This window comes from Lampris incognitus, chromosome 15 (genome assembly GCF_029633865.1).
Source record: "Lampris incognitus isolate fLamInc1 chromosome 15, fLamInc1.hap2, whole genome shotgun sequence".
NCBI lineage: Eukaryota > Metazoa > Chordata > Actinopteri > Lampriformes > Lampridae > Lampris > Lampris incognitus.
The window spans coordinates 15,217,453-15,230,907 of NC_079225.1; the positions used below are offsets into that span (position 1 = coordinate 15,217,453).

The 13,455-nt window shown below is 48.0% G+C and overlaps 1 protein-coding gene across 1 annotated transcript; it reads left to right on the forward strand.

Annotated features, from left to right (window-relative positions):
- The first annotated feature begins 245 nt into the window (after positions 1 to 245).
- dusp10 (dual specificity phosphatase 10) lies at positions 246 to 10,601 on the forward strand. The gene is made up of 4 exons (XM_056294655.1): positions 246 to 375; positions 1,662 to 2,512; positions 8,856 to 9,224; positions 10,297 to 10,601. Exons 2-4 carry the CDS (start codon positions 1,708 to 1,710, stop codon positions 10,560 to 10,562), a joined length of 1,440 nt encoding a protein of 479 aa, XP_056150630.1. The 5' UTR covers positions 246 to 375; positions 1,662 to 1,707; the 3' UTR covers positions 10,563 to 10,601.
- The last annotated feature ends 2,854 nt before the right edge of the window (positions 10,602 to 13,455 follow it).

Below are 13,455 nucleotides of genomic sequence, written 5' to 3' on the forward strand. Positions count from 1 at the left end.
GGCCGCCAATGACATCATCCCCGCTCGTCCGCGCGACTCCGAGCGCCGTCGGCGGCCAGACACACGGGCGGTGACGACAACGCCGACGTCCCTCCCACTTACGGGGCCGGCCCTCCCTTGTAAAAAAAAAAAAAACCGGACTCATTACATATTAATGAGGTCGTTTATTGGCTCCCGTTCGCGTCAGTCCCGGCGCGCGACTTCTCTAGGTTGGCTGACTTCCTTCAGTATTATTTCTGGGGAGCGGGGGGAAAAGTGAAAATGTTTGTCCATCCACAACAGTGGGACGGACTGAATGGAGGCAGCGTTGTCAGCGAATGGAAATGAGATCCGTTTACCCGAGAAGGCACAGCAATACACCGATAAAGGAGAAATGTAAGTAAACTTAAAAAATAATAATTTTTTTTTAAAATAAAATAAAAAATCAGCCGAATCGATCCCACCGTCCAGCGTGCAAGTTGTAGTTATCAGGACTTATTCGAGCTACGCTGGAAAGAAAAGACCATTCACAGAGATTTCACGTGATTGCGTTATTTGGGGCAGGCTGTTGGACAAATTAACGCTTAAAATGTGACGATGTGCTGATATGATCTGCTGAATGATTGGACGTTATATAAGCCAGTGTGATTGCCATGGGTGTTCTATCACGCCGAAGCGCTGCAAACAAGTTACCGGTTATCGTGCCACCGCTATAATTCCCCCCAATGAAATTCGAGCGTCGCTGTTGTTGTTGTTTTTTTTTTTTTAAATTTTTAAAATATATTTATTGAAAATGCGGTCGAGCTTCTAAACTGCCCCTCGCGCAGCGCACGCGGATCGGCTCCGTTTCGTCTCGTCCGAGAGCCATATCGTATTCTCGGCACGTTCTCCTGCCGGTTTCTTCAATGAATTTGCCATGAGTGATTTCCAAACCCCCCCCCCCCCCAACTGAACCTGCGCCGTGCCTTCTACAGACGCCCGACGGGCAGGACGGGCGACAGTCGGCGGATGCCTTTACATAATACGCCACGATGACATGGTTATAAAATGCTTATAGGACACTGATCACAGGGACATTGGACCCCTTTGCACCCCGGTGAAGGGAGAGACCAAAACTGCGGCGTACAGCGTTGATGCAGTATTTTATCTTTTTTTTTTTTGTGTCACCCTCGTGTGTGTGTGTGTGTGTGTGTGTGGAAGGCTGTGCAGAGCCACGGCGCCAACCGGGGAGCTGCTGCATGCACGGCCACGTTACTGGGATGGAAGATTCGGTCTCTCATACACACAAGCGTGCCGAGGAAGATCCGTTTTACTTGCCTTCAGAGTGATACCGTTTCATGGGCCTCTCTGCTGATTGCGTTTAGCCAGTCTGTGTTACCTAATTTGCCCCCCCCCCATCCCCACCACCACCACCACCAACTTGGGTGTTGCCCTGCAGGTGTTGACACTACTAATATTTGGCTATAGCAACCGTTTTCTGGTTTGCATGTTGATCAAACAGACAAAAGGAGTGTCTGTGTTCTTTGGTCACGCGTTCCTGTCCTTTTACTGAGTCAGTAGAATCTGACTTGTTTTGAACCCCAAAATTAATTATCGTTCAGTATTTTTAGATCGTTTTTCCGCTGTGACCTCCCAGGCCTTGATCTCGTGTTTTGGCTTGTCTTTCTCTCTCTCTTTTGCAGAGCGGCTTGTTGAGTTCTCCGTAAACGTCCAGCCCTCAGCCTCCCCATGCCTCCATCTCCTCTCGACGACAGAATTGTGGTGGCGCTGCCAAGGCCGATCCGACCTCAGGAACTCCGACTGCGCCTGGACACCAGCTACCTTGACTCCATCACCAGCAGTGGCAGCAGCGGCAGCAGCGGCAGCAGCGGCAAGACTGTCATCAGCACCACCGTGGTGAAGATCCGGACGACGACCAATCTCGTGACGTATATGCCCTCATCCAACGGCTCCACGCGCTCGTTGTCGTGTGGATGCAGCAGTGCTAGCTGCTGCTCTGTGAGCACCTATGAGAAAGACGCCCAGAACCGCAGCCACAGCCAGGTGAGCGCTAGCAGCCCCAACCTCAGCTATGCCGGGCCCTCCACTCCTATGGTCAGCAACCACGAGGCGTTAAACGCCGCCGCTCTCACCTCCACCCTGCCCAGGGCCCTGTCCACCGTGCGGGTCATCCACCCCAATGAGCTGGCCAAGCGGATGACCTGCTGCCCCATGGGCCACCCCATGGGGCCCCTGCCAGTCATCATCGACTGCCGGCCCTTCATGGAGTACAACAAGAGCCACATCCGGAGTGCCGTGCACATCAACTGTTCAGACAAGATCAGCCGGCGGCGGCTGCAGCAGGGCAAGATCACCGTGCTCGACCTGATCTCCTCTCGCCAGGGCAAGGACTCCTTTAAGGGCATCTTCTCCAAAGAGATTGTGGTTTATGATGAGAACACGGCGGACCCCTCCAGGGTGACACCCTCTCAGCCACTGCATGTGGTCCTGGAGTCACTGAGGAGGGAGGGCAAGGACCCCATCATCCTCAAAGGTAGGACTGAAGCAGGTTTTCCAAGGCCTGAGGATGCAAACGCCATGCGGTGTGTTTGATTAGATGGTTGCTTTTCTGTGTAAGAGCTGATTGAAACCACATTTTTTTTATGGCCTCTTGTTTGACTCAAAATGTTTTAAGCATTGGAATTCCATGTTTAAAGCTCGGCTTTAATATAATCATATGACGCTGATGTAGTGTTATCAGGAGTTCACAGGAGTTTGCATATAGAGTTTTCACTGAAGACCCATTGGCAGCATTACAGTAGGTTGGTTGTATTACCAATGTATTATGATTATTACCAAGCCTACGCACAGACCAATATACCTACACTAGTAGCAACGTGCATTCTCTCTCTCTCTCTCTCTCTCTCTCTCTCTCTCTCTCTCTCTCTCTCTCTCTCTCTCTCTCTCTCGCTCTCGCTCTCCCTCTGTCTCTGTCAATTTCTCACACTCACACTCACACAGCTTGCACCAGTTCTAGCGTTGTATATAACATGCTTTGAGTATTTTGCAGGCAAGGAGAAGCAGCTGTTAGTAAATAGGGAGCCCAGTTGAGATAGCAGTCTTTGGGCAGGTGCCATGTTCTCTTTTGCATGCACGTGTGTGTGTGTGTGTGTGTGTGTGCGTGCGTGCGTGCGTGCGTGCGTGCGTGCGTGCGTGTGCATGAGGGTGCTTGAAGCTGGAATCACAAGTTGGATTAGGGACAAGTCCATGAGTGTCAGTCAAATGCGTCCTAGGCACCATCCAGCAGTGAGATCAAAGTAACTCTAGCTTACTTCGCTTCTTTATCCGTTCCTCTTAATAAACCACTGAAGAAGATTCTAAGTACATAGTATAGAACAGAATAAACCACTGAAGAAGAATCTAGGTAGCATAGAATAGAATAAACCAGTGAAGAATAATCATTGTAGTATAGAATAGAATAAAGCACAGAAGAATCTACGTAGTATAGAACAGACTAAACCACAGAAGAAGAATCTAAGTACGTAGTATAGAATAGAGTAAACCACAGGAGAAGAATCTAAGTACACAGTATAGAACAGAATAAACCAAAGAAGAAGAATCTAAGTACACAGTATAGAACAGAATAAACCACAGGAGAAGAATCTAAGTACGTAGTATAGAATAGAATAAACCACTGAAAAAGAATCTTAAGTACATAGTATTGAATAGTAGAAGAAGAATCGAAGTATGTAGTATAGAATAGAATAAACCACTGATAAAGAATCTAAGTACATAGTATTGAATAGAAGAAGAAGTGTATGTGTGCACGTGCACGTGGGAGCTTGAAGCTGGAATCACAGTTGGATGAGGGACAAGTCCGTGAGTGTCAGTCAGATGTGTCCCAGACACCGTCCAGCAGTGAGATCAAAGCAACTCTAGCCTACTTGTCTTCTTCATCCATTCCTCTTCTGCTGTACTTTGATGGAAGAGCTTCCTCTCGGGTCCTTCTTCATGCGTTTTTTTTCTGGCGAAGCCTCAGCACAGTAAAGAACAGGGAGCAGTCAACCGCAACCTGCTTTAGTCTTCTACCCTGATTTAATTCTCCCTAAAATGCTGGCAGGCCTCTGCCGCTGAAGGAATCCAATGGCTTAGCCGTATTTTCATCAGCCCTACATGTCCTCCAAATATGAGTGGCTGTCGATGTCTCCGGCGGGACCTCATTTATCAAACTGTTTGCTGCCTTTGGCCGAGATTCCGTTGTTCAACCAAATACATCTGTAGCAATTCATAGTTTTGAATGGTGCTGAAAATAGTTTTCAGCTATATTATATATCATAGAAAGCCAGGCAAAATAGACATCACGTCTAAAGGCTGGTACTGAGATGCATTTTGCACAAATCATCCCTTTGCAGATGTGCAAAGAGATGAAGCACACACACACACACACACACTACTGCTGGTTAAGATTAATATTAGTGGTTGAGTTTAGTAAAACGAAAATAAAAAATGTGTGTGTGTGTCTCATAAGCAATATAGGTTATGTTAACAGTGGATAGGTATGTTGTGCGAGAGGCCTTGAGATGGAGAAGTAGTCATTTCGAAGCATGAACTGAGCCACTGGGTTGTGAAAGTGGGAGAGACACTTGATGGTCTTTTCCGCTATGGATTAGTCGGGGATAATGACAGACGGTCACACTTAACAGATCTCATCTCAACACAGCGCGCTGCCTCTGGAGATTCTGTTATTCTTGCTCTTCTATGAAAAGTGACTATTTATCAACTGAGTGCATCCTAAATAGAAAGATGCTGGCTCGGTGGGAACCAGAATAGGGGGTATTTCACAGTTCGGTGTGTAGCTAGCTTAGCCCCAACACTATGGATGTTCACCGGCCAACCGCTGTTCTCCACAGGGGAACGGCGTCTCCGTAGCTCAGTCCATCCCATCCGTAGTCTTGGCAGCGGGTGGAGATGTTATTCAGTCTTGTTGACTTGTTCTTCAAAAATTAACTAACTAATTGAAATTAGTGCACCGTTATTAAAATATCTAATGAGATGAAGGCCGTGGATATGCGATTAAAAGCTGGTGATTAGGGGCGTCCGGGTAGTGTAGTGGTCTATTCCGTTGCCTACTAACATGGGGATCGCCGGTTCGAATCCCCGTGTTACCTCCGGCTTGGTCAGGCGTCCCTACAGACACAATTGGCTGTGTCTACGGGTGGGAAGCCGGATGTGGGTATGTGTCCTGGTCGCTGCACTAGCACCTCTGGTCGGTCGAGGCGCCTGTTTGGGCAGGAACCGGGGGGGAATAGCATGATCTTTCCACATGCTACCTTCCCCTGGTGAAGCTCCTCACTGTCAGGTGAAAAGAAGTGGCTGGCGACACCACATGTATCGGAGGAGGCATGTGGTAGTCTGCAGCCCTCCCCGGAACGGCAGAGGGGGTGGAGCAGTGACCGGGATGGCTCGGAATAGTGGGGTAATTGGCCAAGTACAATTGGGGGGAAAAGGGGGGGAAAACCGCAACAAAAAAAAAGAAGCTGGTGATTAAGAACAAAACTGAATGTTTTACCTCTCGGGGGACTTCTCCAGGGACTTAGTCCAAGGCATGGTTTTCTTCATATTTATCGAGTCTTAGAGTTTGATATGATTTTGGACTGAGTTGCCAACACAGGAAGGGACCACCGAGATGAACGGCGTTGAGCCGGGTGGAGAGAGATTTGATTGTGTAGTCATTTAGATGGGAAAAAAGTCAAATTTTAAGAAATTAAAGGATCATAACCATCTGTGAACCTCTCTGTCCCGAGGGCTCATAACTTTAAGAAAACGTCTACTTTTGCAGAATTGCAGCCTTAAATTCTATTTAATCAGAAATCCCCGTTTTAAGTTTTTCTTTTCATTTGGTGCCTGGGAACAGTTCCCGTTTTGTTATTTACAAAAGGACAGTTACTTAAAGGAAATCCCGTGACGCCAAGATGCGGGGCTTTATCAGGTTGACATCGGGTTTCTGGGGCTGTTCAGGCTTGTCAGTCTTACTCTTTGGCCTGTTTTAATGACCCTCGTGATCAACGCAGTAAAAGTGAACAGGAGATCCCCACCTTCCTGGCCGGCAAAGGAGAAGTTGTGACTCACTGTGACTTCTCTTGGCACCGTTTCAGCCCTTGTAATGTGAACAATACATGAAGTGATACTCTGCGTTAAGCACGGGGTGGGGGGGAGGGGGGGCGCTGACGGCATTATGACAGCAGGTGCAAGATATACCACCACAACTGAAAGTAACTGAAAATAGCTAGCTTTCACAATGTGTGTGTGTGTGTACCATGTTTTTCTATCCTAATGGGGACCAAATGTCCCCATTAGGATAGAAAAACCAGAAACCACCTACCTTGTGGGGCCATTTTATGGGGCCCCACAAGGGAAAGGGTCTATTTTAGGGTTAGGAATTGGTTTTAGGGTTAGGTTAAGGTTAGGGTAAGGGTTGGGTTAGGGTTAGGCATGTAGTTTGTGTGGTTAAGGTTAGGGTTAAGGGGTAGGAAATGAATGTAGTCAATGAGGGGTCCACACAAGTATAGATTTGTGAGTATGTGTGTGTTTGTGTGAACATTTAAAGAGAGCTGAAGAAGTGCAGATGCTAACTTATCTACTACTACTACTACCACTACCACCACTACTACTACTACTAAGAATGCACTGGCTTGTGCGTCCTTAGTGGCCGGGTTCTTAGCAGGCTAACTTATCTTCTGCTACTACTAGTACTACTACCACCACTAAGAATGCATTGACTTGTGCGTCCTCAGTGGCTCGGTTCTCAGCAGGCTAACTTATCTTCTACTACTATTACTACTACTACTACTACTAGTACTACTACTACTACTACTAAGAATGCACTGGCTTGTGCGTCCTTAGTGGCCGGGTTCTTAGCAGGCTAACTTATCTTCTACTACTACTACTACTAGTACTACTACCACAACTAAGAATGCGCTGGCTTGTGTGTCCTCAGTGTCTGGGTTCTTAGCAGGCTAACTTATCTAAGCCTTTAATTCTTAGGAGAATGGCGAGGGAAGGATATTACTCACATTGGAAGGGAAGTGCAGATTCACACCATTAAAACAATGAACACGATGAACGCTGCTTCTGCTGGCCCGGATCTATGCCAATGGATGTACAGCTGTTGTACAGCTGTTGCACATTGGTCAGTTGGTACTACTGTCAGCGAGGTTTTGTTTTTTGACCTTGTTTGTCTGTTTGTCACTACGCTCTGCCAATGAAAGGCGCCTGGCACTTCCGCCACAATGGGGCCCTAGGTCACTAGCCAGACTCTTTCTCTTCTGTAGTTCCCCGGTGGTGGAATGAGTTACCAAACTCCATTCGATCCACTGAGTCCCTCTCCATCTCTGAGAAGCTAAAGACCCAGCTCTTCCACAAACACCTCCACACCTGATGGTATTAAAAAAAAATCGCTTCTATGCACCCTATGCATTGCCTTTGTGCACTGCCTGTTGACACCCATGTCTTACTGGACTCGAACCTAGTTTTTTTTTTACACTTACTTGCATGGTCGCCTCCTGACTAGATCCTTGCGTGTGTTGTATCAACTCTCAGATGTATGTCGCTTTGGATAAAAGCGTCTGCTAAATTAAATTGTAATTGTAAATTGTCTGTCTGTCTCTCAGAGAGACATCTCTAACACGGATAGATGGATTCTCACAAAATCTATTGAGCAGAGGAACAACGATTCGATTGTATCAGTGACATTCGTTGTAGTATTTGAGACATTTGACCTTTTTTTTTTTTTTTGTAAAAGTTCCCACTATAGAAATGAACGGCAGTAGGTTTGGAATCTCCCTTAGTTGAGGATACTGATGATATCACCATTCACTTCATGAGACCGATTTAAACCGCTGTAACCACCATACCAACACTATCAGATTGCCCACACATTTCCTCCAGTAAATGTAATATCAAGAAACCCCGGGTGTGGGATGTTACTGGGGAGAACTGCACGGCCTCCACGGTCCGCTCTCTCCGAGTGCTTTTTTGTATCTGCATTCATCAGGCTGGTTTGTAAAACCCAGTTGTCCTACACTATTATAACACATGCCATTTGGTGGATGTTTACAGGAGCGTGAGTGCATATATTTTTAGCATGGATGGTCCCAGTGGGTATTAAACAACTAACTCTAGCACTGTTAGTTCTTTGCTCATCCCGATGGGACGTCACAGGACCACTTTTCATTTACAGGATAGAGGGTGGGGGGGGGGGGAATAAGACACAAAAGGTAGATAGTATTTTGCTGTTTTTGTCTGTAATTGTACGACTTCAAGTGTCCTTTATGGCTTCGTGCTCAGCCTTTTAGAGAGTAACTAAAGCCTAGATTGTTTTAGTGAATTTGCTGGCATCTACAGGTTGAAAACCATGTAAAGGTTAAAAATATGGCAGGCGGGCCCTGGTATTCTGTGATGTAAGCATAGCAGGATAAACACAGCTGTAGATAACATTAATAATGGCTCTGTTAGTTGTAGGTGGGCCAAAGAACCAGCACTGACTAACAATTGTTAGTGCTGGCTCCGTCTCCATGTCTGTCTGCCTGCCTGCCTGTCTGTCTGCCTGTCTGTCTGTCTGTCTGTCAATGCTGATAGATGTGCTGGTATACCTACAGCCAACAGAGCCTTTATTAAAGTTATTATCTATAGCTGTGTTTATCCTGCTATGGTAACATCACAGAGTACCAAGACCAGCCTGCCATGTTTTTAACCTTTACATGATTTTTAACCTGTAGACGTCAGCAAATTCATCAAAATGGTCTAGGGTTTAATTACTCATTAAGTAAACTGTGAACACGGCATGGCATTTGTTTCTGAGCTAACATCCCGGTCTTGTCAAAATGTGTTTTCCACAGGAGGCCTTAGTAGCTTCAGGCAGAGCCACGAAAACCTGTGCGAGCACTCCCTACACCTCCACGAGGGCCTGGACACCGGCGGAGCCGCCGGTCTGACGGGGGCGTTACCTCACTCCCTGCCCTCCACACCGGACATAGAGAACGCCGAGCTGACGCCCATCTTGCCCTTCCTCTACCTGGGGAACGAGCGCGACGCTCAGGACGCCAGCCTGCTGCAGCGCCTGAACATCGGCTACATCCTCAACGTCACCACCCACCTGCCGCTCTACCACTACGACACGGCTCTCTTCAGCTACAAGCGCCTGCCCGCCACCGACAGCAACAAGCAGAACCTGCGCCAGTACTTCGAAGAGGCGTTTGAATTCATCGGTAGGAAAAGTTTCACCTCACGCTGCGATTTCGGCAGCGCGGGGCGTGGGGCAGGGAGAGAGGGTGACGCAAGGCCCCCCTTTTTTCCCCATATGTGAAATTGCTTTGTTTTGTTGTTTTTTTTTCCCCTCTCACTTAGCGGTCATGTTTCACATCGGCTAAGCAAGCTGGAGTGTGAACACAGATTAGTTATGTTGGTGTAGTTGCGAGATTTTTAGAGTTAGACTGACGTTATTCTAAAATTATGGACTGCTTTGGAGTCCAGCGCTAGAAATCATTTCGCCCCAGATTAAGGTATTACATTTGATATAAGAAAGCATGTTAAACCGTGTCATCTAGGGCGTCTGGGTAGTGTGGTGGTCTATTCCATTGCCTACCAACATGGAGATCGCTGGTTCAAATCCCCATGTTGCCTCTGGCTTGGTCAGGCGTCCCTACAGACACAATTGGCCGTGCCTGTGGGTGGGAATCCGGATGTGGGTATGTGTCCTGGTCGCTGTGCTAGCGCCTCCTGTGGTCGGTTGGAGCGCCTGCTCAGGGGGGAGGGGGAATTGGGGGGAATAGCGTGATCCTCCCACGCGCTACGTCCCCCTGGTGAAACTCCTCGCTGTCGGGTGAAAAGAAGCGGCTGGCGACTCCACGTGCATCAGAAGGAGGCATGTGGTAGTCTGCAGCCCTCCCCGGATCGGCAGAGGGGGGTGGAGCACTGACCGGGACGGCTCGGAAGAGTGGGGTAGTTGGCCGGGTGATTGATATGATAACAGATATTGCCCTCAGGAAACAAACGAAGTTTTTTTGCAGCGGTTCTCAATCAGGTCTTCAAGTACTGCTAGTACTGCTTGGTTTTCTATCCTCCCAATATTAACTTGTTGTTCCAAGCCAAACCCCCCCCCCCCCCGGTTGGAGGCTGGAATAACTGACACAACAAGTGAATGTAGTTAATGAGAAAACAGAAATAGAAATGGACAAACTTGTAGTACCGGTGGTTCTTGAGGACCGGTTTGAGAACCTCTGATCTCTTTGCATCGTACTCTCGGTGATTTCTCACGGTGACTGTTGTCCTTTAACACAGAGGAAGCACACCAAGCAGGTATGGGCCTTCTGATCCACTGCCAGGCAGGTGTGTCACGCTCTGCCACCATTGTCATCGCCTACCTGATGAAGCACACCTGGATGACCATGACGGATGCCTACAAGTTTGTCAAAACCAGAAGGCCCATCATCTCCCCGAACCTCAACTTCATGGGTCAGCTTTTGGAGTTTGAGGAGGACCTCAACAATGGCATCACGCCGCGCATCCTCACGCCAAAGCTCATCGGTGTGGAGACCGTTGTCTGATCCAAACCCCCTCTTAAACTTACTCACACTGTTTTTTTTCTTCTTCTTGGGGGGGTGGGGTGGGATGGGGGTGGGGGGGGGCTCATCTGGAGAACGGGAGAGGAGGAGCCTTTGTGTGAGAATTTTATCATGGTCATCTTAGACTCTCTCTCGAGTGCCAAAGCTCTGGGTCGCCGGTGATGAGATATGCCAAAAATCCCTGTTGTTTGGACCTGGCTGAAGTCCTGGAGGAACGAGAGAGAGCGAGAGTGAGAGAGCGAGAGTGAGTGAGTGAGAGTGAGAGAGAGAGAGAGAGAGAGAGAGAGAGAGAGAGAGAGAGAGAGAGAGAGAGAGAGAGAGAGAGAGAGAGAGAGAGAGAGAGAGAGAGAGAGAGAGAGAGAGAGAGAGAGAGAGAGGGGTCAGTGGGAAGCTTTCTATGTGTGACCAGGGAGGAGCAGAACACGAGGAAAGGAGATAGATAAAGTGTTTGAAGATCACGATATATACTTGGCAGGTTTTAGGACAGTTTAGGACAGCAAGACAAACTCTTCAGGCTCACACTGTGGCACACGGTTTATGTTTGAAGACTCAGGCTGGGCTGGCCACGGCAGTGCCTGTCACAAAAACAGACAAACACTTGTTTGGTTGTGTTAATGTTGTTGTTCTATTTTTATACAGGGGTTTATGGGGGTGACCATGACATGCCCTGAGTGGCTTACTGTGCAATAATTTCAGAGTGGAATGCAACTGAGAGCTTGATCTCATCTGTATATATTGGAGATAATTAAAAAAAAAAAAACAGTTTCAGCTCTTTGCTGGGATATCATTTTGATGTTTGATTTTGGTGTAATTACTGTTGATTGATTATATAAGTTCATGTCTATGGTGAAGACAATTATTCTGTAATATCTGGCACAGAAGTGTATAAAAAAGTTTTTTTTTTGAGCACTGCTAATGAGTGTATGTCAATCATCTGTATGTTGTTTTGAAAAAAAAAAAAATAATACACAGAGCCACCAGATCCCATTATTTCCGTTCTCTTTTAAGCTTTTCTTTTCTTCCTTTTCTCGCATCCTTTCCATGTCAACGTCAAGTTTAGCAATACATTTTACCGCACAGCCGTAGGAGCCTTATACGGCCTCCGTATGGCAGAGAAAAAGAAAGGCGGTGGACATTTTAAACATGTTTAATACAGGGCTATTGGTGTTATATAGTGTAGTAAAAAAAAAGAGAGAATTTTCACTGCCTGCTTCTGTTGTTTCCCCCGTTTCTGTTCCCGCTTGTGTTTGTCCCCATTCATCCACGGTAATTTAATCAGCTTGTAATGTATTGCACCGGCTTGGCTCTAGCTGCCCCTGTGTAGTTCTGTCTGTAGTGGGTTTACTATATTTACCATGGTCCTGAGTGGTTGCTCTACAACTAGCTCCATATTAAGGTAGCGGAGGGCTTCTTGTGTCAAGGCAGTGGCTTCCAGCGATGCACCCGTTCTGGGCTCACGGTTAGCTGGTGCAGCAGCGGCGGTGGAGTACTGTAACCCTCTCTAGTCCTGTAGATCTTCCTGCCCCTGACACTAAGCTACAGTTAAGTGGGCTCTCTCGCCTTGTTGTAAGGCAAGCGCTGCTGTCACGTGCTGTTCTAGTGCCTCTCTCGATGCCTTAATTCATGTGTCATCGCCGGGCCTGTGCATGGCGCACTGTCATGTGCACGCTAATGCACACACCATGGAGCTTAAATAGCCCCCCCCCCCCCCCGCCCCCAGAAAAAGAAATCAGAAATGCATTGCCCCCCTTCGGTCTGTGTAGCGCACGAATAATCCAAAAAATGCTGTTTTGCACAGTCTCGACTCCACACAGCCGCTCCTGAATTCTAGATTAGTGTAGCGCATCTCCGAGTGTCACGTTCAGAGATACCTCAAGGCCCAGGCCTTGACTAAGAAACAATAAACGATGTACATCTGGTCATAATGTGAAGGAAAAGCTTGGCACCGCAGCGGATTTGTAACTGAATAGAGGCTATACAGTATGGGGCTGCACAGAATACATGTACACAAACCTTTTTTCGTCCGCCGTGTAGGATGCACTCACCTGTCTGATGATAACGGGCATTGAACAGAAACACGAAGAAGTGGGGAAAAATCCAAACGTGCCCGCCAGCACATGTATGCTTGTTCCACACTCCCTTTGTTTCGCTGGTCAACCAAATGATAACTGTCCCTGTACTGTCGTTATTCTAACCTCTGGTAATGTTGTCCTCATCAATATTTACATTTGCATCAACGCATCAGAAGTGATGACTGTGCTGTACGCGATGCTGCAGTGACAATATGCCCCTTTCCCTCTACAGTCGTGTAGGCCACGCCACCATTTCGGCCACCCCTCACACTAGGTTGAGCTCATAATATGAAAAAAATATTCCCCGTCGTGATGACTGTTTGTACGACCTCAAGCTGAGCCTTTAAACGTCAAGAAATGGAGGGGCGTCCTGGTGGCGTAGCGGGCTGTTCCGCTGCCCACCAACACGGGGATCTCCGGTTCGAATCCCCGTGTTACCTTCGGCTTGGTCGGGCGTCCCTACAGGCACCATTGGCCGTGTCTGTGGGTGGGGATGTGTCCTGGTCGCTGCACTAGCGCCTCCTCTGGTCGGTCGGGGTGCCTGTTCGGGGGGAGGGGGAACTGGGGGGAATAGCGTGATCCTCCCACGCGCTACGTCCCCCCTGGTGAAACTCCTCCCTGTCGGGTGAAAAGAAGCGGCTGGCGACTCCATATGTATGGGAGGAGGCGTGTGGTAGTCTGCAGCCCTCCCCGGATCAGCAGAGGGGGCGGAGCAACGACCGGGGCGGCTCAGAGAGCGGGGTGATTGGCCAAGTACAATTGGAGAGAAAAAAAGGGGGGGTGGGGTGGGGTGGGGGCATCAA

What these genes read in the sequence shown, in the direction of transcription:
- dusp10 (XM_056294655.1), top strand. Translation starts at nt 1,708, where the DNA reads ATGCCTCCATCTCCTCTCGACGACAGAATTGTGGTGGCGCTGCCAAGG. An exon ending in GGACCCCATCATCCTCAAAG is followed by an intron (nt 2,513 to 8,855) that starts GTAGGACTGAAG and finishes TGTTTTCCACAG; the next exon opens with GAGGCCTTAGTAGCTTCAGG. An exon ending in AGAGGCGTTTGAATTCATCG is followed by an intron (nt 9,225 to 10,296) that starts GTAGGAAAAGTT and finishes CCTTTAACACAG; the next exon opens with AGGAAGCACACCAAGCAGGT.